Source organism: Oncorhynchus gorbuscha, linkage group LG09 (genome assembly GCF_021184085.1).
Source record: "Oncorhynchus gorbuscha isolate QuinsamMale2020 ecotype Even-year linkage group LG09, OgorEven_v1.0, whole genome shotgun sequence".
NCBI classification, from domain to species: domain Eukaryota; kingdom Metazoa; phylum Chordata; class Actinopteri; order Salmoniformes; family Salmonidae; genus Oncorhynchus; species Oncorhynchus gorbuscha.
In genome coordinates, this window is record NC_060181.1 from 37,969,174 (window position 1) to 37,994,711 (window position 25,538).

The 25,538-nt window shown below is 41.7% G+C and overlaps 1 protein-coding gene and 2 long non-coding RNA genes across 3 annotated transcripts; all 3 read left to right on the plus strand.

The window, feature by feature from the left end:
- Positions 1-240: 240 nt before the first annotated feature.
- Positions 241-13,420, plus strand: LOC124043528 (zinc transporter Slc39a7-like). The gene is made up of 8 exons (XM_046362212.1): positions 241-375; positions 986-1,530; positions 2,318-2,486; positions 2,819-2,899; positions 6,305-6,427; positions 8,733-8,846; positions 11,045-11,241; positions 11,491-13,420. Exons 2-8 carry the CDS (start codon positions 991-993, stop codon positions 11,743-11,745), a joined length of 1,479 nt encoding a protein of 492 aa, XP_046218168.1. The 5' UTR covers positions 241-375; positions 986-990; the 3' UTR covers positions 11,746-13,420.
- A 5,650-nt stretch (positions 13,421-19,070) lies between these two features.
- On the plus strand, positions 19,071-20,991 carry LOC124043533. Its single transcript, XR_006840337.1, has 3 exons — positions 19,071-19,200; positions 19,285-19,387; positions 19,476-20,991. It is a non-coding gene; the product is annotated as an uncharacterized LOC124043533 (long non-coding RNA).
- A 173-nt stretch (positions 20,992-21,164) lies between these two features.
- Positions 21,165-24,956, plus strand: LOC124043532. The gene is made up of 4 exons (XR_006840336.1): positions 21,165-21,576; positions 21,825-21,914; positions 22,254-22,872; positions 23,000-24,956. It is a non-coding gene; the product is annotated as an uncharacterized LOC124043532 (long non-coding RNA).
- Positions 24,957-25,538: the final 582 nt, after the last annotated feature.

A 25,538-nucleotide genomic window follows, 5' to 3' on the forward strand; every position in this document is an offset into this window, starting at 1 on the left:
AAAAAATACCATGAATCCTAACTTTATATGAGAAGGGAGAGACTATTCATCAAATAACATAAGCATGGAGTAAGTTAATTTATTTTCTCCATCCAATATACGGGTCAGTCAATGTGCACCAATGGTAAACGGCCAGAGTTGGACGCCTTCATCTATCCACCATCTTTGAGTCCGGATGAGAGATTACAAAAACATAAATCTCGCGATATTATGACAGGTACTCTTTATTTACACCAGCGACTGAAATCACGCGATATGTCTAATGATTTGACTAAATGCCACGTCTGAGAATGAATAGACACCTTTGAGACCCTTTGCTCTGTTTGGAAGAATTTGTTTGATTAACGATCATCGCTGCATAATTACAGCAGACACGTGAGTGTGTGGCAATTTGCTTATACTGGAACATTGTCGTCATCACCGCAAACGTTAGCCAACCGTTGTTTGCTATTGTACTTAATTTAGCTAATTATCCCGACAACACGTTGCATGCAAGATGAACTGCGACATCTGCATTCCTTTAATCGCATTCACATCCATCTTTGTCTATGTGGTTATCTGCTAGCCAGACAGTTAGTGGCTAACGTTAGATAACTTGCTAGGTACAACAACAATCGCATCTCTTTCAATCCATCACTTTAAGGGCATCTAGCTACGTTAGCTACTCTCCAAGGCTACTTCCCCATTTAGGACCCTTTCCCTCTTCCTGAGTCAGTCTTATACGAGGAGTCAATGGAAAAGTGTAAAGTTAGGCCTATTGCCTTAGCAGAAGGCCATCTTGGGAATGCTGTTAGGTGTAACGGTAGCAGATGGGATGTCAACGGAATGTTTGATAATGTGTTATATGATAACTAGCTAGCGTAACCCATCCACTGTAACTTCCCACAATCATGATGAAATTAAGCTGTTGATATATGAAGCTAGTGTTGCTGTACTAAGGCAGGCAACTGTAACCATAGATGTTCCCTTTGTATGTCTGTTCTAGGTGAGATGATGGCCCATGGACGTCTGCTAGCGTTAACACTGTTCTCGGGAGCAGTGCTGTTGCTAGCCGCCCAGCTAACTGTTGCTCATAGCCACTCTCATGACCATGGGCACGCACACGACCACCATGGGCACGCACACGACCACCATGGGCACGCACACGACCACCATGGGCACGCACACGACCACCATGGGCACGCACACGACCACCATGGGCACGCACACGACCACCATGGGCACGCACACGACCACCATGGGCACGCACACGACCACCATGGGCACGCACACGACCACCATGGGCATGCACACTCGCACGGGGGTGGCGGTTCCGATGGTCACTCCCATGGCAGTCAGAAACTGCACCACGGGGCGAGCAAGTGGAGTGCTGAGGCCAACCTGCCCCCAGCTGAGGAGTCTCACCACGGTCACGCACATGACCATGGACATAAGCACGAGGAGAGCGGACACGGGCACACCCACGGAGGAGAGAGGGTGATAAGGGAGGCAGAAGGAGAGAAGAGGGACATAGTGGAGCTCTGGATGCAGGTATTGTCAGTGGAGACCTTGGAGCCATTCATGAAGGGACATGAATGTGTTATTGTGGATATTTGAAACATGATTTTTGTCCAGGTCCCGTGCTACATTTAGATGTCCATTAGTGGTCAAGGCCTACCTTATATCAAATCATATGCAAAATGTCACATCTTTGTCCGTCGGTATCCCTCTTGTTCATTCAAACAACCTCTTGACTTTCCTACGGAGTCCCAGTGCAAACGCAGGCTGCCTATTACTTTTCTACGAAAAACATTTCGCTTTGCCAGTGAGTCTGTTGCTAAGTTTTGTCTAGAGTTCTATTGACTCATTTGGTTTTGACAACTGGACCAGACAACCTCACTGCAGTGTACTGGCAATAACTTTCTGTCGATTTTCACTGCAGTCGAAATGCGTCTCTGTTCTAAAGTTAACATTTTTATTAGCCATGTTCAAAAGGATTAGGTTTGTTAGACACTATTTTGCCGTTATTTAAATGTCCCGGTCAGCACGACTCAACAGGTCAACTATTTAGGTACTGTCAATTGAATTGGACCTGAATTGGAATGTATTTATTTGGCATTCAATTATTGAATGGGTTGGAATGTAAGTACTTTTGTAGACAGGGAATAGCCTTTCCTTATTTGATGAAGTTGATTACATTGGTTTGATACCCTTGGAACTCAAAACAGCCATCCTTATGAAGTGTGTGATTATTTTACTACCCACAAGCACGCCTGCTCACACACTTTTAAAATGGCCTCTTATGACCTCTGTTTTTCTCTCCTATTCTTACCATTAGGCCATCGGTGCCACTCTGCTGATCAGTGCTGCTCCCTTCTTCATCCTCTTCCTGATCCCAGTCCAGTCCAATACAGACCAGCACAAGAACCTCCTGAAGGTGCTGCTGAGCTTTGCCTCTGGTGGCCTGCTGGGAGATGCCTTCCTACACCTCATCCCTCACGCCCTGGGTTAGTGTCAGTATCACACAACTACTTGAAGTGAAGGAAGGGCATTCCACATCCTTTCCCCTAAACTATTGTTGTTATGGTAGATTTCTTAATTAAGTGAAAACAATTGATTGCCTATCTAGTTTATCGAATATTTTTGGTATTGATGGAATTAATATTTTTAGGTATGATTCTGGGATTTAATCTTTACACAGAATAATCAGTGAAGGAAATGCAACCTCTAAACTGAGCCAAAAAATAAATATTTATTGGTTTGTAGTTAAAAGGATGTTGTCATGCCAGTCTGATATCCATTGTAATTCTTTCTTATTATCTCTCGCTTGTTTACACAGTGCCTCACTCTCACAATGGAGACGAGGGACACGGCCACTCGCATGACAGTGAAGAATCACAGGATCATGGCCACTCGCATGGTATTATTTTATTAAACATTTTATTTAACCAGGAAAAGCCCATTGAGACCCAGAGTCTCTTTTTCAAGGGAGACCTGGCCAAGAAGGCAGCAACCATCAATACATTACAGAATTAAAAAATACAACAATACATGATCCAGCTTTAAAAAAGCATTTACACTCCTCTGTAACAGTCTCTCATCAATATTTTCAATTCATTCAGTGGCACTAACATATCTAGATGAAGCATGGATTGTAGACTATTCCATGCGTCTGGTGCAGAAGAAGAGAAGGCAGTCTTGCCTAATACTGTGAATGTCCTGGGGACTTTTAAGTAGCAACCATCTAGCAGACCGGTATGGTAACTGCTGGTGGTGAAGAAGAACAGACGACAGCATTAAAGAGGGAGTTTACCCAAACGGGGTTTGTAGATGAACACATACAAATGTAGCTTTCTGTGCATATGAAGTGTGGTCCAACCTACCATTTGGTCCAAGGTGCTATGGTGGGTGAGTCACTTGGCTTTGTAATAAACCTCAAGGATGCATGATAAATGGAGTCCATTCTCTGTAAGACAGAGGAGGCTGCATGCATATACATCAAGTCACCATAATAATTTACTGAGAGAAGTGGCTTCTTTCTAGGCATAAGTGGGCAGCAAGCCTGATTACGAAAATAAAAACCCATTTTCAATTTAAGCTTCCTCACAAGATTATCCATATGAACTTTAAAGGACACCTTGTCATCTAACCATATACCTAGGTATTTGTAGGATGACACTTTTTCAATGGATAAGCCACCAGATGTGACAATGCTAACCTTCTCTGGCAGAGTTCGAGCTCTGGTAAAGTTCATGAATGTAGTTTTTTTGTATATTCAAGACCAGTTTGAGACTATAGCGGGAGGCCTGCAGTGACTGAAAAGCAGTCTGGAGGTCTTCAACAGCCTGAACCAGAGAAGGAGCACATTAATATATGGCTATCATCTGCATATAGATGTAACTGCTGGTTGCATCCCATTTCCCAAATCATTAATAAAAAGGGAGAACAACACAGGAGTTAAAATGGAACCCTGGGGCACACCTCTATTAATCGCAAGAAAGCCAGACTTGTGATTATCAGTATATACACATTGTGTTCTCAAAGTTAGTTTCTTAACCAATTTACTGGCCCTTCCCTGAGACCAATGTTACTGAGTCTAGCTAGCAACAATTCATGGACAAATGAATCAAAGGCCTTTGATAAATCCACAAACAGAGCAGCACAATGTTGCTTTTTATCAAGTGCATTGATGATTTCATTTGCCGCTGCAGTTGTGGTGCTGTGCTCCCGATCTAAAGCCAGACTGAACCCCGATCGGCATGTTCTTTTCAATTAAGTCATTTTTTAAAACTGGGTTCACTAAGGATTCATAGACTTTGGCCAGGATAGGGAGTTTGGAGATAGGACGATAGTTATTAGCTTCTGAGCGATCTCCATTCTTTAGCAGCGGGAGGACATAAGCTGATTTCCAAATGCCGGGTATTGAATTGGTCAAGAGGCTCAAGTTGAAAATGTGAGCCACAGGTTCAGTGATAATACCAGCTTCTATCTTTAAGAGGTAGGTGTCCAGGTTGTCTGGACCTGCAGATTATTTAGTGTCTATTGCCTTTAATGCTTTATAGACCTCAGCATGAGAAACAGGCACAAAGTTCAAATGGTTCACATAATGGCTTATATCATAGTTGACTGTAACAGAGCTTACATTAGAGGCCTGGGCCCCACCATTATCAAAAACTGAACCAGCAGATATGAAGTGCTTGTTAAAAACAATATGGGCTTTATCCTTCACTTCATTAGAATCCATCATTAAATGGTCAGGAAGGCCAGTGTATACATTAGAACCAGACACAGATTTGATTAGCTTCCAGAGCTTGGTAGGGTTGTTTAGGTTCTCTGTGACTGCATTTAAATAGTCAACTAATTTGGACTTCCTGATCAATCCTGTGCATTTGTTTCTTAGCGCTCTGAAGGAGGCCCAGTCAACAGGCGCATGCCTGGCTTGAGCCCAAGAGACATCGGTCTACTTAATTCTGCCAATTTATCTGAAAACCAGGGATTGTCCCTTCCAGTGATTCTAAATGTCTTCCAAAGGGGCATGCTTATCACAAATGGACACAAATTTCATATAGAAATAGTCTCAGGCAGTGTCTACATCGGGAATCAGACTGTCAATATTATGGTACAGATCATGTAAGAACCCTTGCTCATTAAACTGTCTAAAATGTCTTAAATATAACGGGGTTTGGCTTTGGTCATTTTTGTATTTCTAACACAAGCAATTGCACAGTTTTCACTGACATTACAGAATGTCCCAGTCGATATGTATTTGTGAGGGATATACGTTAGAATAATGTCCATCAGCGTTGATTTGTTAGGTGTTCTGGGATTCGGTCTTGTAAGTATATGAATTAATTGAGCGGGATTCAGCGACGTTACCAGAGATCAACAATAAAAGCATAATGTATCTGTTGCTCACTGCGTGAGGACTTGGCGAAGCCAGCACCATTGTCAATAAAACGAGCTGAGTCTTTCGATAGTTTTAGATGTTGGAAGTATGCCATCAAGTGTAGGTCAAGTTGTGTTTGAGAGTGGTAGAAATGCAATTGCAGAGAGAGACCAAGTGCCTGGTGGTATTGACATGATGGTCTCGTCGGAGCGTTTGCAAGTTGTAGGGCGAAGATGATTCACTCACCCATTGATCATTCAGACTATTAAATCCAGGTTGGCATTGAGTAAAGAGCAGGCACAGTAACATATACATAATGCCAGTTTTTAGAGGTATTTCAGGACTGGTGTGCAACGACCAGTAGACGTTGTGTAGAACAACAGATTTTTTTCCCACAGTGCATCAGGTTTTCCAGTCCAGTAACCGCTTCTCCGCTCCAAGCCCTCAGTGTGTGCCTGCGCTCGTGTAGCAGGCCTTGCGCGCAGACATGACGCTCCTTACTTGGCGAGCTCCACCTCAAGAAAGGTGTAGGCTACAGTTTACGAGTGGCCCGAGGCAGGAAAAAAAGGGCCTTCTCAATCAGAAATCTTTGTACAAGTACATTTTGTGAAATAGAGACTGAGCTCTTAAATTAAAAAAAAAAGTTGTTATATACAGTATCCACCTTCACATCAAGTGTTTGCTTTTCTAAACAGGTTCAGGCTAATTCAAACATAACTCTTATCTCTGATCTCAAGGACCACACATACAAACGGACAGACTGACTTGCTACCATCTTGGATTGTGCAGAATGTCAATCACCAATGGTCACATACCAGTATTTTCCATGCTTTAAGAAATCTCTTCTACTCTTTATTTTTTTTTGGTGGGAGGGGGGTGTGCCTGCCCCCAGTTTGGCAAACAGCATGTCCCTGACGGTGCTCCTTGTCATACCTGTAGGTGCCGCCCATGGTCACATGATGTCAGTAGGGCTGTGGGTCCTCGGAGGAATTGTGGCCTTCCTGGTTGTGGAAAAATTTGTTCGCTTCCTGAAGGAAGGAAATGGACATGGACACTCTCACGGTAGGTAATCAATTTTAATTGGAGGCCAATTTGAATTGATGCATGTGCTCCTGCTATATCAATTCAACATGAGCTTTTTTTTTTACTATAACTCTCATGCCTTGAAATGATCTCTCTGTGTGTAATGCATTTCTTTCCTCCTGTTGACCACTTAGTGCATTCGGAAGTAATTCAGACCCCTTGACTCTTTCCACATTTTGTTACCTTACAGCCTAATTCTAAAATGGATTACAATGTTTTTTACTCCATCAATCTAGACAATACCCCATAATGATAAAAAAAAAACAATCCGGAAATATCACATTTACATAAATATCCAGACCATTTACTTTGTTGAAGCACCTTTGGAAGCGATTACAGCGTCAAGTCTTTTTGGGTAATGCTACAAGCTTGGCACACCTGTAGTTGGGGAGTTTCTCCCATTCTCTGTAGATTCTCTCAAGCTCTGTCAGGTTGGATGGGGAGTGTCGCTGCACAGTTATTTTCATGTCTCGCCAGAGATGTTCGATCGGGTTCAAGTCTGGGCTCTGGCTGGGCCACTCAAGGACATTCAGAGACTTGTCCCTAAGCCACTCCTGCATTGCCTTGGCTGTGTGTTTAGGGTCGTTGTCCTGTTGGAAAGGGAATTTCAGTCTGAGGACCTGAGCGCTCTGGGGCAGGTTTTCATCAAGGAACTTTTCCCCCTTCATCTTTCCCTCGATTCTGACTAGCCACCCAGTCCTTGCCACTGAAAAACATCCCCACAGCATGATGCTGCCACCCATGCTTCACCGTAGGGATTTCCTCCAGACATCATGCTTGACATTCAGGGCAAAGAGTTTAATCTTGATTTCATCAGGCCAGAGAGTCTTATTTCTCATGGTCAGAGTTTTTTAAGTGCCTTTTGGTATACTCCAAGCGGGCTGTCATGTGCCTTTTACTGAGGAGAGGCTTCCGTCTTGCTATTATACAATTAAAGGCCTGATTGGTGGAATGCTGCAGAGATGGTTGTCCTTCTGGAAGGTTCTCCCACCTCCAGAGGAACTCTGGAGCTCTGTCATTGACCACCGGCTTCTTGGTCACCTCCCTGACCTAGGCCCTTCTCCCCCTATTGCTCAGTTTGGCCGGGCGGCCAGCTCTAGGAAGAGTCTTGGTGGTTCTAGACTTCTTCCAACGATGGAGGCCACGGTGTTCTTGGGGGACCTTCGATGCTGCACATATTTTTTTGGAACACTTCCCCAGATCTTTGCCTCGACGCAATCCTGTCTCTGAGCTCTACGGACAATTCCTTTGACCTCATGGCTTGGTTTTTGCTCTGACATGGACTGTCAACTTTGGGATCTTACATAGACAGGTGTGTGCCTTTCCAAATCATGTCCAATTGAATTTACCACAGATGGACTCTAATCAAGTTCTAGAAACATGTCAAGGATGATCAATGGAAACAGGATGCACCTGAGCTCAATTTAGTCTCATAGGAAAGGGTCTGAATACTTATGTAAATAAGGTATTTAAAGAAATATATAATACATTTGCAAAAAATGTCTAAACCTCTATTCACTTTGTCATTATGGTGTATTGTGTGTAGATTGATGAGGACAAAATGTAATCCATTTTAGAATAAGTCTAACGTAACAAAATGTGGGGAAAAGTCAAGGGGTCTGAATACTTTCCGAATGAACTGGATGCATTGCATGTCTATTGTTATGGAAAAAGTTAGGTAGTTAAATTAACATTTCAGTCATTTAACAGATGCTCTTATCCAGAATGACTTACAGGACCAATTAGGGATAAGTGCCTTGCACAAGGGCATGTCGACAGATTTTTCATCTTGTCTGCTCAAGTATTAGAACCAGCGACCTTTTGGTTACTGACCCAACGCTCTCAGTTTAGGGCTTAGGAGCATAGTTGCACTACACTACCACTTCCCGCACTCCATCCCCAGAGGTCAGCAGCTCTGCCGGTCCACATACTCTGTCCCGTCAGATAAATTCACAGGTTAAATCAGGTTGCAGACCACTTAGCTAGACCTAGGACCCCTAGACCTAGGACCCCTAGACCTAGCTAATGTAGCCACATCTTTAGGCTAGCAGCTAGTTGGTTTTGTAACATGACCTCTGGGTCCATTTTGAAGTCTGAACATTGATTCATTGAGATTTCCCTCTTACCGAGAGCTACTGTATGGTCAGGGGATTAGATGCTGCTCTTCTAAGCCGTCTTGGTAAATAGGAATTTGTTCTTAAACTGACTTGCCTAGTTAAATAAAGGGGGATGGTCAGTACACCAAAGAGTTATGCACGTGTATTTTTTTTCTGTCTTTTTTCAGCTGCTCCTAAGGCAAAGGAGAGTGACGGGGAGGAAGAAAATAAGGAGGGTGAGAAAGATGGAAAAGAAAGCAAAGATGAGAAGACTCCAAAAGGAGTGGAGGCGAAAACTACAGGTAAGAAGAGTTGACTAATTGCCACTTAATTTCTTAGTGGGCAGTTTGCCTTTACTGAAATTGCTTTTTTTAAAATATCAAAACCAATTTTGCTCAAAGAGAATATTCACTTTGACAGCATTTAATTTACCAGCCTCAAATCAATCCTGTTTCTCTGTTATTGCGTTTAACTGTTGCGATTATTGTCCATTCTCCCATCTCAATATTAAGCAGGGAAACCACATTTTGGTGATTTCTGGTACATCAAAATAAATCAAACACAGCATGGTTTTGGACTCATTCAGCAGTTTTACCAGATTAAGTACAATACCATTTGAAATGTTCCCCAATGCTTGAAGGGGGGCCCCCCGAGTGAAAGTTTGGGAACCCCTGGGATAGAGCTACATTTAGAAGTGTTGTATTTTGATTCAAGGCGGTTGCCAAAGTGGTAAGTGTAACGACAGTTTGTTTTGTTAATCACCTCCATCAATATCAAGTTGGAATATATACAATCTAGGTGTATGCTCTGTTTAAACTAACACGGTTCAAAATCATCTAAATTCTAGAATATCGGCTGGAGATCCTGGGAGGCTGCTGATACGGGGAAGAAACGAATCAGTTGCTTTGTTATTTAACTTCAACGAATCTTGACCCCTGGCATAGGGTGTCATCACTAACCAGGTTGTTTAGGTGATAGTTTGGGTCTCAAATCAGTGTATTGGTATGCGGCCATCAACTTTTATACAGAGAGCCACGAAATGTTCTGGGCCATTTGAGCTTTAAAATTAGAAGGCTGTTCTAAGTCCTGCGGCTGACAGTATCATAAAATCAATGGTGCCAAATCTGTCCTCTTGATACTACCCATCCCGGGTCCGGGAGCGTAATCATCAACTGTCATTAATTAGCATAACACAACGGACATAAATATTCCTATTCATGAAATCACAAGTGAAGTATATTGACAGCTTAGCCTTTTGTTAATCACCCTGTCATCTCAGATTTTGAAAATATGCTTTACAGCCAAAGCAAGACAAGCATTTGTGTAAGTTTATCGATAGCCTAGCATAGCATTATGACTAGCTAGCAGCAGGCAACCTGGTCACGAAAATCAGAAAAGCAATCAAATTAAATTGTTTACCTTTGATGAGCTTTGGATGTTTTCACTCACGAGACTCTGTTAGATGGTAAATTTTTTTCCCAAAATATTATTTTTGTAGGCGAAATAGCTCGTTTGGCTGAGAAATCGACCGGAAATTGCAGTCACTACAACACCCGGAAGATATTCCAAATTAGCTCCATAATATCGACAGAAACATGGCAAACGTGGTTTATAATCAATCCTCAAGGTGTTTTTTGAATATCTATTCGATAATATATCAACCGGGACTGGTGGCTTCTTAGTAGGATAGAGAGAAACAATTTGTCCTTTACGCACAAAACACTCTGAGAGACTTCAGTTGACCACTGACACAATGTTGACGTTCAGGCTAATTTTTCAAAATAAAAGCCTGAAACTATGTATTGTGACACTAGACACATTAGGGAAGCCATAGAAAAAGGAATATGGTTTATCTCATTCACTGTTCAATAGGGACACATAGGAACGCAGAGCTTTCTAAATAAGAGTCCCTTCCTGATTGGATTTTTCTCAGGCTTTCGCCTGCAATATCAATTCTGTCATACTCAGACAATATTTTTACAGTTTTGGAAACGTTTGTTTTCTATCCTAAGCTGTCAATTATATGCATATTCTAGCATCTTGTCCTGACAAAATAGCCGTTTACTTTGGGAAAGTTATTTTTTCAAAAATGAAAATAGTGCCCTCTAGATTCAAGAGGTTAAAGCAATCCAGTTAATACATTTGTGATGACTGTAAATTTGGATATTAATATAACCTATCTGAAGAAAAAAGGATGTATATAATTCCACTATATTGTATGTGGTGAAAATGCAAGCTTGCATTTTGTAAGGTAGTGAAATGTTTGGTCCACCATAGGGAAATTAGCATAATATAACATGAATAAATATGTCAAAGTAATTCAATATTTTAATATATGATTGTAAATGTAGTACTCACATTTTTACAACAATGACATCTATTTATTTGTGCTTTAACCATGGAGGGAGTTAACAAATGCTCCTAAGCACAATTTAACCAGGCGCTCTAGACTAGAGTCCATAGATTCTGTGCTGAACGTTTGACGTTCCTATCAATATAGATATCAAGGTATCGGGCTACCTGAACCTGGCTGCTGACTTCACACACAATTTCACTGACGGGTTGGCCATCGGGGCATCGTTCCTGGTGGGCCCAGCAGTAGGCACTGTCACCACTCTCACCATCCTGCTGCACGAGGTGCCCCACGAGATTGGTGACTTTGCCATCCTGGTCCAGTCTGGCTGCACCAAGAAGAAGGTAATGCACAAGCTTCAACTTTTCATAACAATTGAGGTTACACGTACTGATGTCGGCCAAGAAACGGAAATGTGCTCGACTATGTACTGAAACATGCTCTGTACCAGTTGTCTGTCATGACTACAACACAAAGCCTATTCACACATGGTGGCAGCCGTAAGACTTGTGCGTCTTTTCTGTTTGAACAACCTGCATCAGAAAGTCTCTGTAGGTAGAGATGTCCTTTGACAACTTCCTCTTTCCCATCAGGCCATGTGTCTACAGCTCCTGACAGCCTTGGGGGCTCTTGCCGGCACAGCCTGCTCCCTATTGGCTGAGGGGGTGGGCGCGGCCGCCACAGCCTGGATCTTGCCATTCACTGCAGGTGGCTTTGTGTACATCGCCACGGTGACGGTCTTGCCTGAGCTGCTGGTTGGGCGCTCTAGTCTGGGCCAATCGGTGATGGAGATCCTGGCGATGCTGGTTGGAATTTACATGATGGTGCTAATTGCAGAGTACGAGTGAGAGATTGAGTCGTCAATAAGAGAGGGTGATAGCGCTTAAGGAGATGGAGGTATTTGGAGAGGGGAGGAGGAGAGACTGAACTAGAGATGGATTTATATCATTGTTGTGATTGGAAGGAAAGAAAGGAGAGCGGGAGAGAGGTGAGAAGAGATCGACAAAGAGCTTTCACAGGACTGGACTATTTGTTCCAAAGAGGACCTGAATAGGGAGTTGCATTTCAACACCAACCAACTGGAGGATTATGACTAACAAGTTCTGAACTGTACAAAGTCCTCATCAGCAGGACTGTCCCCGTGTCGAAGTCCGATAGGTCATCAAACCGAGACTTAGAAAAGCAAGGCAGATGACTCGGCGTTGTAGTCCATTATAATTGCACAGTTCATTCCATTTCTGGTCACAAAATGGCAACCCAAAACAATGTACTTTTAAGTTGCCGTTTAACCATTGAGTCTGTCCATTTAGTTAACTAAAAATCAAGAATGGCCTCCACACACAAATATTTGTCATGTTTATTTTACCTTTAATTGTACTGGCAGAGATCACAAATTGAACACAATAGAACTAGACAGTTAAGTGGTTAGGGCATTTTCCAAGATTTTTTAGGATTAGAGTATATTAGTATTTAACTGGAACATTCCAATTAAATGAAAAGATCACTACAGTGTAACGTATAGTCCATTTAACCAGGTCCCCAAATAGCAGCCATCTTGGATACTTGACATCGGTGAGGGCAGAAGTGTCCTGAAATGTCATCCGTTTCCTGAATAGGACTTATTGGGAAAGATTAAGCTGTTTTAGATGTCTACATTACACAGCAGTTACTGACCATTTAGCTAGGGAGATATACTTGTTACAAGGTTTTCATACCTGCATAATGTGGAAGTACAGTAATATGTATTTAGAGTGGGCTATCCATGTGGAAACTTAACCGATTATCCAGAATGACAGGATTCGGGGGAAGTAGACACTGTCCTTCAAAACCTCATTTCTTCAACCCTACTTCATTGTAATGTCTTGACCAAGTGATGTTTTCCCTTATTTTGAACAACTGAATGATGAACCCTCTTCCATTTATGTTTAGTGTTTATAAGCCACTGCTGCAGCAAGTTTTGTTGAATTGTAACATTTATTCTCTTAGCGGATTCACACACATTCTCTTGCGTACTGTACTCAAACCTGCACTGAGTGCGTTTGCTCTCCCTCCGCTCTTGACGAATACAGAAGGCCTTGTCTCATTAAGGCAATCAATGCTGTAGCTGTTATGCGTTTAGAAATGACTCCCTCACCCTGGACCATTCTTTGTGTACAAGACTGCATCTCTGGCCTGATTCCATGCCCCTATCCACAGGACCTTGTTGACTTTCTTGTGGGTCTGAAACTGTATTGCCAATATTGTATAGTAAGCTGCTTTACCGAGGTATCTGTGATACGTATGTTTTCATCGATTGTATACATTACATTAAAAGTCTTATCGGATGCTTCAGGTAGTCAACATTGGCCTATAGATGGGTGCAATGGCTTGATTTGGAATCTCACTATTTAATCAGAGGGACCAAGTAAAGGACTAATGTTAAAGTGGTGGATGGGATATTTGTTAAGCGTGGGGGTGGAGAATGGTGGAATTTTTGTTACTTTGTTATCTTGACTTTTCATTAAACAATTTAAGATTCTCTCACAATGTTTCACACAATCTTTACTGGGTACCTGTTTCACATTATATAATTGATGCAAGAGAATATGAAAAATACAAGCAATCCAATTCTTAATTAGACAGTAATCCTACCTAGGTTGCTGACGGGTGTATAAAATCGAGCACACAGCCATGCAATCTCCATAGACAAACATTGGCAGTAGAATGGCCTTAATGAAGAGCTCAGTGACTTTCAACATTGCACCGTCATAGGATGCCACCTTTCCAAGTCAGTTCATCAAATTCCTGCCCCGCTAGAGCTTCCCCGGTCAACTGTAAGTGATGTTATTGTGAAGTGGAAACTTCTAGGAGCAACAACGGGTTCAACCACGAAGTGTTAGGCCACACAAGCTCACAGAACGGGATCTCCGAGTGCTGAAGTGTGTAGCACGTAAAAATCATTGTCTCGGTTGCAACACTCACTACCTAGTTACAACCTGCCTCTGGAAGCAACATCAGCACAATAACTGCTTAGCAGCCGCACACAAGCCTAAGATCACCATGCGCAATGTCAAGCGTTGGCTGGAGTAATGCTTGCTGCCATTGGACTCTGGAGCAGTGGACACTTGTTCTCTGGAGTGATGAATCACACTTCACAATCTCGCAGTTTGACGGGTGGTCCTGGAGGTTTTTTCTAGGCCTGAAATATTTCAAGTCAGGCCGATAACAAGTTACACAAGTTTCTAAACCATACCGAAACTTATTTGGTACAGTGTTACCATAATATTTTCATTGAGGAAGTTTGATCATAATCATTAGGGTGTTTTAGCGGTCCGCAGTAGACTGCCTAAATGCCCCCAGCCTTCAGATGTAAGCCAAACAGCGCTCTTGCACTTGATATGTGTTTTTAGGCTATGGATGAGAAAGTGTCCTTTCAAAATATTTAGCTCAGTTGTATGCCTGCTTGTGATATTAAAAGCAAGGGTAGCATTAAATAGGCACAATGTTTTTTACTGATGCATTTGTCAATATTCAATTCATATGCACAAAACATAATAGTAATTTTCAAAAAACAGACCTGTTTGCGCCTCAGGGTTAGATTTTTAAAATTAAATTAATGTAAAAACAAAATAAAAAATCCCATCCATTTTAGTAGACTAAAATAACGTAACTTTTTTTTCCAGCTTTCAATGTTTTATTTTTATTTTATAAAGCATTGTCAGAATTTCACTGTTTTGCACTGTTTTTGTCACACCCAGACATTTAACATTTTATGTATTACACTTACAAAAGTATTGATAATTAGAAAATATTTAATGTCTAATATGTATATATGTCAAGAATATACATATTAGATGTGCATAAGCCATTTTATTTTATTTTTTTACAAGAAATACAGTAATCTCTAAGTATTGTTATTACCACCGACAACAAGCAAGTTACACAAGGTTTTTTCAAAAGTTTGTACTTTGTTAACATGGATATGAATAGTCACAGTGGAACACATGGATGTCATGGAAGGAGATTCAAATTTTGATGCTGTGAAATTATAGAACAATCAAAGGTAAATATGGCTTGAGAAGATAATACTTTTTATTGTACGTCATTACCAAATAGGCTATAATTTCATCAAATTATGTTAGGTTTGTTACATTGTTTTAACTAAGTGCTTTTAGGATACATTGTATGCTAGCTGTTCAACTGGAGTTCGCATGCTAGAATCCCTGCTATTTATGACCAAATACTGTAAAAACGTCATTTCCACATGTCATTACCACCACATAATGAATTATGATGGTAAGGACAGGGTGTGGTGGTAATGACAAAATGTATTATTTTATCTTTTTTTTTTACTTACCTTAATACCTGAAAAGACACAAATGGCATGTATGATCATGGTCAGGTTGATATTGAACACTTATTTGTTAAATAAGACAGACGATTACATTTTGTATTATGTTAGGATGAATGAGGGATTTTGATGTCTATTTATGTGACTTACTATGGTTATTACTGACTTTAATTATATATTTTTCTATTAGATGCCCTCTAAATCAACCAAGGAGAGGTCAAGGACATATATAAACAAGATCCTATAAGATACCAGGAGTATCTTAAGAAACAAAAAGATACCTCAAAACAAAAGTGGTGAACTGAAACCCATCTCACGAGTTCAACGTGTTAAACCAGTAAGGAAGGTTGCAAACACAACATAGAATGTGTGCACACATGTCATAGAACCACATGAAAAAGAAAGTGACAGACTAATAATGCATTGTTGGTAAATGGTGACAGACTGACTGATCTGCAAGTAATAATACATATGTATTTGTTATGCAAAGGGGTTTGTAGATCAGTCAGTCTGCGTGTGGAGGAGGATGAAGACTAGTTACGTGCAGGACATAGTAAAACACACGCTATCATTGACATGCAGCTTTTCTCATAGACGGGAGGTTACTATGTGAAGGAATGTGTTTAGATTGGTAGTTGTCTCTTTATGTTTCTTTTGAGATGATATGGCCTCCGAGGACACCCAAGACCAACTGTATGAGGCTATTAAAAAGGCAGACCGGCTTTCTGAGGAGCTCAACCAAGAGAAGGACCCACAAACCCAACTGGACGAGGCCATTAACGAGGCAAAAAGGCTGGCTGAGGAGCTCAACCCAGAACGGGTAATGTAACAAGTCGTACATTACCGGTAATGTAACTCCTATAGCTCCCATACGTGCACAAATATTCCCAGCACCACAGCGTTATGATTTATCATTGCTTTTTGTTTGTCAAAGTAGACCCCACATGGCACAAATGTGAATTTAAACGTAGCCTCCGTGATATGAACTGAACACGGGCATCAATGATATTGCCCATTGAGCATGAGGCACAAGGGTGCACTTGTTAGCATCCTTGTGAACTTCTACACATGTTAGCAGTGTGAATGAGCCAGAACTTGGGTCTACTGCAGGTTCCTTTCCTCAGCTGACAAATCACTTCACCTTATGTGAAAATAAAAGTCTTGCTTGTGCTCCATATGTGCACAAGCAAGCCATGCATATTTAACGAAAGGAGAGTCAGAACTCCAGCAAATCTTTTGAATTAAAAACCTTTTTATCACAATTTTTTTTCAGCTCCAAGAGCCAGTACATCAAGAGCCAGACTAGTGCAAAAAATGTTGGGCCGGTCACTGAGGAGGAAGAATCAGGTATTGATGAGCGATTTGAATATATTAATCTATAAAATTCCTTGATATTCAGTGGTTTGTAATTAATTTATTGTATTTTTATTAAAGCTGTAATCGGTAGTTGAAACAATAACAAAGCACACTCCCCTCCCCTGTTTTGGTTAAAAGCTGAGTGATGAGGTTGGCGAAATGTAACCACTTTCAATTTATAGACAGAGCTATGGATGCAATAACTTACCATCAATGTTATTCTTTTTATAACATTTTAACCATGTTTTAAGGCTATACAGTGTATTTTTTTTTACATTTACTTTGTCTGCAAACATTGACTAAAACAAGCTTATAGTGTGGGTTCTGATGGGGTGAGGCATTAATAAGTTATAATCTTCTAGAATCAATGGGTATATATCATGAATAGAAGTCCACAAATGGCTTTATCAACTTCTAATCAACTTAAACCTTAAGTCTAATGGAATCCACTCCATTTTTAAACATTGATGAAGAAATAGGTATGTTTACATTGTTTCACTTTCAAAATTGGAGTCATCTTGGTGTTACTGAATTATACTGCACTACATCTTTATTTTGACAGTGATGCAATATTTTTTTTAATGTGGCTCTAGTCTCCAGAATTTTGAATTTGAGATCAAATGTTTGATATGAGGTTACAGTACAGAATGTCACCGTTTTATTTTATGATTTACTGTTTAGAAATGAAAGCACTTTGTATGTCTAGTATTTGGACACATATCACTTTGTGGTTTAAAGTTGTCAAAGTCCTTGCACACAATGATCTTCTATTCTTCCTTACGATAAAAGTGACTACAAAATGACACAAATTATTCACCATTCAGTTCCTATTGGGCACAATATAATCTGAAACACAACCAAAACAAGCTGTAAATGTATCCAACAAGTTTGTAGATTCACAAGCTTGATGTAGTCATTGTGTTCTAGGAATATGGGCCCAAATACTAAACTTTTGACAACTTTTAATATATACATAATATGTGTATAAATACTTATGACACTGTTGTCATGAAGTTGCCCTCTTTGGTTACAGCAAGCCCCATCCCCCTCTTCCTGTCTCCCAAACCCAAAATTGCCCTTGCTAGAAGCATGTGTTTCAGACATAAGGAAGTGGATGGCTGCAAACGTTCTACTTTTAAACTCGGACAAAACAGAGATGTTTGTTTTAGGTCCCAAGAAGGAAAGAGATCTTCTGTTGAATCTGACAATCAATCTTAATGGTTGTACAGTCGTCTCAAATAAAACTGTGAAGGACCTCTGCGTTACTCTGGACCCTGATCTCTCTTTTGAAGAACATATCAAGACTGTTTCAAAGACAGCTTTTTTCCATCTACGTAACATTGCAAAAATCAGAAACTTTCTGTCCAAAAATGATGCAGAAAAATTAATCCATGCTTTTGTCACTTCTAGGTTACACTACTGCAATGCTCTACTTTCCGGCTACCCGGAAAAAGCACTAAATAAACTTCAGTTAGTGCTAAAAACAGCTGCTAGAATCCTGACTAGAACCAAAACATTTGATCATATTACTCCAGTGCTAGCCTCCCTACACTGGCTTCCTGTCAAGGCAAGGGCTGATTTCAAGGTTTTAAGGCTAACCTACAAAGCATTACATGGGCTTGCTCCTACCTATCTCTCTGATTTGGTCCTGCCATACATACCTACACGTACGCTACGGTCACAAGACGCAGGCCTCCTAATTGTCCCTAGAATGTCTAAGCAAACAGCTGGAGGCAGGGCTTTCTCCTATAGAGCTCCATTTTTATGTAATAGTCTGCCTACCCATGTGAGAGACGCAAACTCGGTCTCAACCTTTAAGTCTTTATTGAAGACTCATCTCTTCAGTGGATCATATGATTGAGTGTAGTCTGGCCCAGGAGTGTGAAGGTGAACGGAAAGGCTCTGGAGCAACGAACCGTCCTTGCTGTCTCTGCCTGGCCGGTTCCCCTCTTTCCACTGGGATTCTCTGCCTCTAACCATATTACAGGGGCTGAGTCACTGGCTTACTAGGGCTCTTTCATACCGTCCCTAGGAGGGGTGCGTCACTTGAGTGGGTTGAGTCACTGATGTGATCTTCCTGTCTGGGTTGGCACCCCCCCCTTGGGTTGTGCCGTGGCGGAGATCTTTGTGGGCTTTACTCGGCCTTGTCTCAGGATGGTAAGTTGGTGGTTGATGTTATCCCTCTAGTGGTGTGGGGGATGTGCTTTGGCAAAGTGGGTGGGGTTATATCCTTCCTGTTTGGCCCTGTCTGGGGGTGTCATTGGATGGGGCCACAGTGTCTCCTGTCTCAGCCTCCAGTATATATGCTGCAGTAGTTTGTGTCAGGGGGGGTTGGGTCAGTTTGTTATATCTGGAGTACTTCTCCTGTCCTATCCGGTGTCCTGTGTGAATTTAAGTATGCTCTCTCTAATTCTCTCTTTCTCTCTTTCTTTCTCTCTCTCGGAGGACCTGAGCCCTAGGACCATGCCTCAGGACTACCTGACATGATGACTCCTTGCTGTCCCCAGTCCACCTGGCCGTGCTGCTGCTCCAGTTTCAACTGTTCTGCCTGTTATTATTATTTGACCATGCTGCGTATCTCTCCACAGTGATGGCAAATATGCACTTCATGAACAGGGTGTGTTTTTTTTTGCGGCTCAATGTATTTTATCGAAGTTCAAGTGTATTCTTGTTTATTGTTGTATATAAATATTGTCCCTAGATTTGTTTCTTACCATTGGACGTACCAGAGGTGATATGTGGTTGACTGACAAGCACCATCCATGTTGTCTCCGGGAAACACATAATCCTCGTAGGAATAAATGGTATGTGCAATATCTACAAGAACCAAACAGTGATGTAGCAATGCAATGTAAAACAGCATTAGTTCAGACCTCATTTTTATCCCTCAAGGTCGCTACAATGTCACAGTGCCTGTGCTGACCTGCACAACCTGTCTTAGCACCTGGACCGCAAACTTGGCAGATCTGATAAAGAATGGGTACTGGCCTGCCACTGTCAACTGTGACACCATATGCCAGGTAGATCTGTTCAGCTCTTTTGAAGAGCTGAAAGTGTCAGCCCCAGGAATGTCCCGTCTGGCGTTTATGTGGATTATGGAGCAGTGAACTGACTTCTTTGGCAGGGTAACAATAAATGATACTCAGCTTTACCAATGTATGACTTCAGGTTAACAATATGTTAAAGTTATATTACACAAAGCGTTGTAACAAAATGTATTTCCTGTACTACAACTAGGTTAAAACTGCAGGTCTCTTGCTACAGTGTGTGTTAACCTCCTGCACCACTGTCCTACCATGCCCCTTATCTGTGCCCCTCTTGCATCCAATATATCCTGCTCTTTACAACATAAGTACTCATCCTACTTTTGCATTGGCTTTCACCTGCTTTGCTGTCAACACTATACACTGGCCCTGCTTTAACTCAAATCCAGTCAGCCATAGTGAATTATAGTATGTTTTGTTTATAGTGTTGTTGTAAGTTATTTCATATATTTTCTATATGTATTTTTCCCTTACCAGAATGGAATGATCTGTGGGGAGACTTATCAAGAAAGCTTATTTGAGTGGACGTACTGCCGCTCTGAAATTGATCAGGTCTGTGATGTACAGTACTTTGACTGCCCAGCCTGGTCTGTGATGTACAGTACTTTGACTGCCCAGCCTGGTCTGTGATGTACAGTACTTTGACTGCCCAGCCTGGTCTGTGATGTACAGTACTTTGACTGCCCAGCCTGGTCTGTGATGTACAGTGCTTTGACTGCCCAGCCTGGTCTGTGATGTACAGTACTTTGACTGCCCAGCCTGGTCTGTGATGTACAGTACTTTGACTGCCCAGCCTGGTCTGTGATGTACAGTGCTTTGACTGCCCAGCCTGGTCTGTGATGTACAGTACTTTGACTGCCCAGCCTGGTCTGTGATGTACAGTACTTTGACTGCCCAGCCTGGTCTGTGATGTACAGTGCTTTGACTGCCCAGCCTGGTCTGTGATGTACAGTACTTTGACTGCCCAGCCTGGTCTGTGATATACAGTACTTTGACTGCCCAGCCTGGTCTGTGATGTACAGTGCTTTGACTGCCCAGCCTGGTCTGTGATGTACAGTACTTTGACTGCCCAGCCTGGTCTGTGATGTACAGTACTTTGACTGCCCAGCCTGGTCTGTGATGTACAGTACTTTGACTGCCCAGCCTGGTCTGTGATGTACAGTACTTTGACTGCCCAGCCTGGTCTGTGATGTACAGTACTTTGACTGCCCAGCCTGGTCTGTGATGTACAGTACTTTGACTGCCCAGCCTGGTCTGTGATGTACAGTACTTTGACTGCCTAGTCTGGTCTGTGATGTACAGTGCTTTGACTGCCCAGTCTGGTCTGTGATGTACAGTGCTTTGACTGCCCAGCCTGGTCTGTGATGTACAGTGCTTTGACTGCCCAGCCTGGTCTGTGATGTACAGTACTTTGACTGCCCAGCCTGGTCTGTGATGTACAGTACTTTGACTGCCCAGCCTGGTCTGTGATGTACAGTACTTTGTGACTGCCTAGTCTGGTCTGTGATGTACAGTGCTTTGACTGCCCAGTCTGGTCTGTGATGTACAGTGCTTTGACTGCCCAGCCTGGTCTGTGATGTACAGTGCTTTGACTGCCCAGCCTGGTCTGTGATGTACAGTGCTTTGACTGCCCAGCCTGGTCTGTGATGTACAGTGCTTTGACTGCCCAGCCTGGTCTGTGATGTACAGTGCTTTGACTGCCCAGCCTGGTCTGTGATGTACAGTGCTTTGACTGCCCAGCCTGGTCTGTGATGTACAGTGCTTTGACTGCCCAGCCTGGTCTGTGATGTACAGTGCTTTGACTGCCCAGCCTGGTCTGTGATGTACAGTGCTTTGACTGCCCAGCCTGGTCTGTGATGTACAGTACTTTGACTGCCCAGCCTGTTCCCCCAGCATGCTTGAAGTGTCAGTGAACGGGAACAAGAAGCTGAATCGATTCAAAATTAAGGGTATGTAAAACTGTTCATAATTGATCAAGTAACACCATACTCTATATCATTTAAACAATCCATTACAAGGTTTGCCTTTTCTTTGTCCAGTGTGAATGTTTTAAAATGCAGTTGAGTTCATTTTTAGCTTAAATGTTTTGAGTTTGTAATGAAATTAATTATCAACATTGTTAAGTGTCCCACAGTTACTGAGGTTGATTGCTATTTCATATGTCATGTATATAATGTATTCCATGTATCCTTTCAAGGACGGATGACAAAGGATTCTTTGATGGTGTATTTATCTGCAAGGATGAGGATGTCTGACTTTGAACTATGTCCATACAAAGACTAAACATGTACGTTTCCTGTGTATCTTCTAAACTGTGAAATAGGACTGACCTCGGGCCATCTGACTCAAAGGCAGACCCGTTACACACTATTCCAATAAAAACATATCATTTTGGAGAGATGGTAATCCTCTCTCCATGTCCAGGGTCGTTACACCACTCCCTCTGTTCAGAAATGCAACACACTTTACAAGTGCTTGTTTTTGACAGTCATTCTCTGATCTCCATTATAGCGAACACAGAGGGTATCTCAGCGCCCTCAGCCTGATTTTAAAAACCTAACCACTGTCCCATTACCCCCCCCCCAAAAAAAAAAATCAACCTATACTCTTCTACTTCCTTATCTAGGGTTATGGAAAAGGGGTATGTGGAGCATCCCTGTGGACAGCAGCTAAAGAGTCGTCAAGGAAAACAAACAACAAATTTGATGAAGAGGGACTTGATGCTGCCATCTGCCGCCACGGAATACTTCTAAGGAACCTCAACATGATGCGTGGAGAGATCTTTGCGTACCCACTGTTCTTGCCGAAGGAATTGTCTGGCAGCAGGAACATACAATTCATGTGTACGGATGTGATCTGCAAATGTTGGCCAAACCTGTCCAAAGTTGCCCTTCATTGTCCAGAGCTCGCCACTCTTCTAGACATGAAGCCCCTTCTTTCCGTCATGCATACAAAGGCACATTGTTTGAAATGCGAGAAGTTTTTCTTTATTAAACTGTTCAAAGAGAATTTCCAGCTTCAGTCCTTTACAAGGCTTCCCATTTAGTCAATATTTGTTTGAATGTAAATTAAGATTAAGTGGGGAGGATGGAACCGGGAAGGAGCTGGCACAACTCTGGGGGAGGAAGTAGAACAAGGGAACAGCTTCTTGTCGAGGGCTGCAATCTTGTCGAGGGCAATACCATCTGCAGATGAGATCCTTTCCGCTGACCTTCATGCATGGCCTTGGGAGCTGCATGGACAAAGTAAGTAGTATGTTTGTGTGTCACAATAACTATGTTTCTGTTTTGCTATCTGTGTTTGTTCAGTTGCACAAACACAGACAGCACTGCCAAAGTTACAAATCCACATTGCATTCTTATGAATTTACAGCTGACCTACTCACAAAGAAAATAGCTTTTGACCGGGTGTCGCTCCTGAGACGGCTGAAAAGTTCATTGTCCTAAAGGAAGTCAAGCAGCACTGGGAAAGCCTAAAGAGGGAATCGGAGAATGTGCAAGACCTTGCTTCACATGTGGCACTTGACCTAGGCAGGCAAGTTAGGGGAATTTTCATGAATATGTACAATTGATGTTGGCACCCTGTAATTGCTATTGTATTTAAGGAATAGGTCATTTTATTTACCCGACACATTACGATTGTTGGTGTTAGGCTGGCAATTGAATCAGTTGGAACCTGGGAGCAGAGGTCTCTTCTCCATGCTTCAGAGGAGAGTCAGCAGCCTCAGAAGACACCAGAACACTGTCATACTGATATACAGCAAAGCTATGGGCCAAGACACCTCCCTCCTAGAAGATAACTTCATAGATGACCCCCTGGAAGAGGACATCTATGACAGCATCCACTACAGCTCTGATGACGAGGAATCTGTCACCGACTGAAGAAGTTTGTTTGGGTGGGTGCAGTTTGCACTGGGTGAAAAGTGATTCTGCCTTCCTAAGGAAGAATAGTTTGAACATTTAATGGAAAATCAACGTTTGTTTTTTTCTTGTTGACAATGTGATCATGTGGCATAGATTTGAGAAGGGCGCTCGTCTGTTACTGATTTTGCCCGGTTGCATGACCAGGCCCGATGCGCCCCTTTAAATGGACAATCTGCAGTTGCTACATCCACTTTTGGATTCTTGAAGAATAGTTCAGCTGCCGTAACCCATCAGATCCCAAAATGTTTTTTATTTTTTACTCCAATATTTGTAACCAAAGTAGATGTAAACATACACTAGCATGTGTCAAACTCATTCCACGGGTGAGCTGAGTGTCTGCTGTTTTTCCCGCTCCTCCCATGATTGATGAATTAAGGTCACTAATTACCAACGAACTCCTCTCACCTGGTTGTATAGGTCTTAATTGAAAGGAAAAAAACAAAAACCAGATGACACTAGGCTCTCCATGGAATGAGATTGACACCACTGGACAATAGCCTCGAAACATGGTTTAAACTATGGTTCCATTTTTCCAGCCCCACCCCTGCTTTTTACAGAACCATTGGCAGGGAGAAGGATTTATTGTTTCACCTGGTGATTGCCGATTTAAACATAGTTAAACTGTAACGTGTGTGCTTATTAGTTTAGTTAATAAAAAAAACAGAAGGTTATCCTTGACTTCAAGTAATCATTTGCATTATGGAGTACATTAGTCATGGGCTTTTAAGTCAACAATTTCTTATGTATGTATGAGATGTACAAATGCTTAACTAGTACTGAGAATTTTGACCAGTTACTTCTTTACTCTCAAGTCGTTTTCTAGAGGGCTACTTTAATTGTACTTGAGTACAAGAACTGACTCCCATCAGCTACAGATGAATCTGGTTAGTTGCAAAATATTTCCTATAATCTACAGGCACTCGCAATGAGTCATCAAAAGTATGGACACAGAATGATTGTATTTTATTATGCTGACCCAATTATGACCCAAAAGCGTCTGCTAAATGGCATTTATTATTATTATTATTATTATTATTTTGGGAAGAATAATGCATAGCCCTTGTGTGTTAATTAAGCTGCAAACTTGGAAATGTTCCTATTGAAATGTGGGTTGTCCCATCCTGAACAGGCATACTCTCATATATGACATACTCTTAACGCTACTATCAGCGTATTATTATTAGAATTAGATGAAAAAAATGGCACTTATGCAGGCAGGTCTGACATAGTGGGAGAATTGTGAACATGCACGTATATATCTATAGCTGCAAATGTGGTGCCATTTTGTACGGTTTGTTCTTTATCAATATCTTCGCTGATATCATTCTAATTGATGTGTAGAATTATATGTACATTCATTGGGACATACATAACGCTGTCCTGCATCAGCAAATGCCAATTCAATGTCTGAAGTACTGCACTTTTTTAAATGTGCTTTTCGTCATAAATAGTTAAGCTTGACATGTGTGATTCTTTTGATTTAATAAGGCCCCCTTACTAAACCTCAATGTCAAATAACGTTCGGATATGTTAATCTGTTCTTGAATTTAAAAAATCATAAAAGTTTGGGGAAAAGTCAACTGTTGGTGGCGCCACTGAGCCCCCCATGGCCACCAGGGGTATGAGATTGCATAATTATGTCTAATTCATGTAAAGGATTATTTGTGCCAAGCCATAAAACTGAACTACAAAAAACAAAAACATATTTTTGGGGATTCTATGACCAGACCTGACCTCTTACAAAGGTTTCCTAGGGTTGTATAAAGGTTCGTGGCAGAAAACAAGTGTATGTATAGAAATGCTTATATAAACGTTGTTACACCGATTTTGACGCTTCTAGAAGTTCAAAAATAGACATTCAACAGTCTATATATGTGGCCTTTCAACCCATATACCCATTACCCACATTGCCTTATAACCGCACCTCTATTGCCATGGTCCCCGGCACATCATATTCCTGATAAGCAACAATGATGAAAATGTATTCT

Bases quoted from the DNA above. Each gene is read 5' to 3' on its own strand.
- LOC124043528 (XM_046362212.1), top strand. From the start codon at position 991: ATGATGGCCCATGGACGTCTGCTAGCGTTAACACTGTTCTCGGGAGCA. The intron at 2,900-6,304 runs GTATTATTTTAT...TCATACCTGTAG, and splicing joins GGATCATGGCCACTCGCATG to GTGCCGCCCATGGTCACATG. The intron at 6,428-8,732 runs GTAGGTAATCAA...GTCTTTTTTCAG, and splicing joins TGGACATGGACACTCTCACG to CTGCTCCTAAGGCAAAGGAG.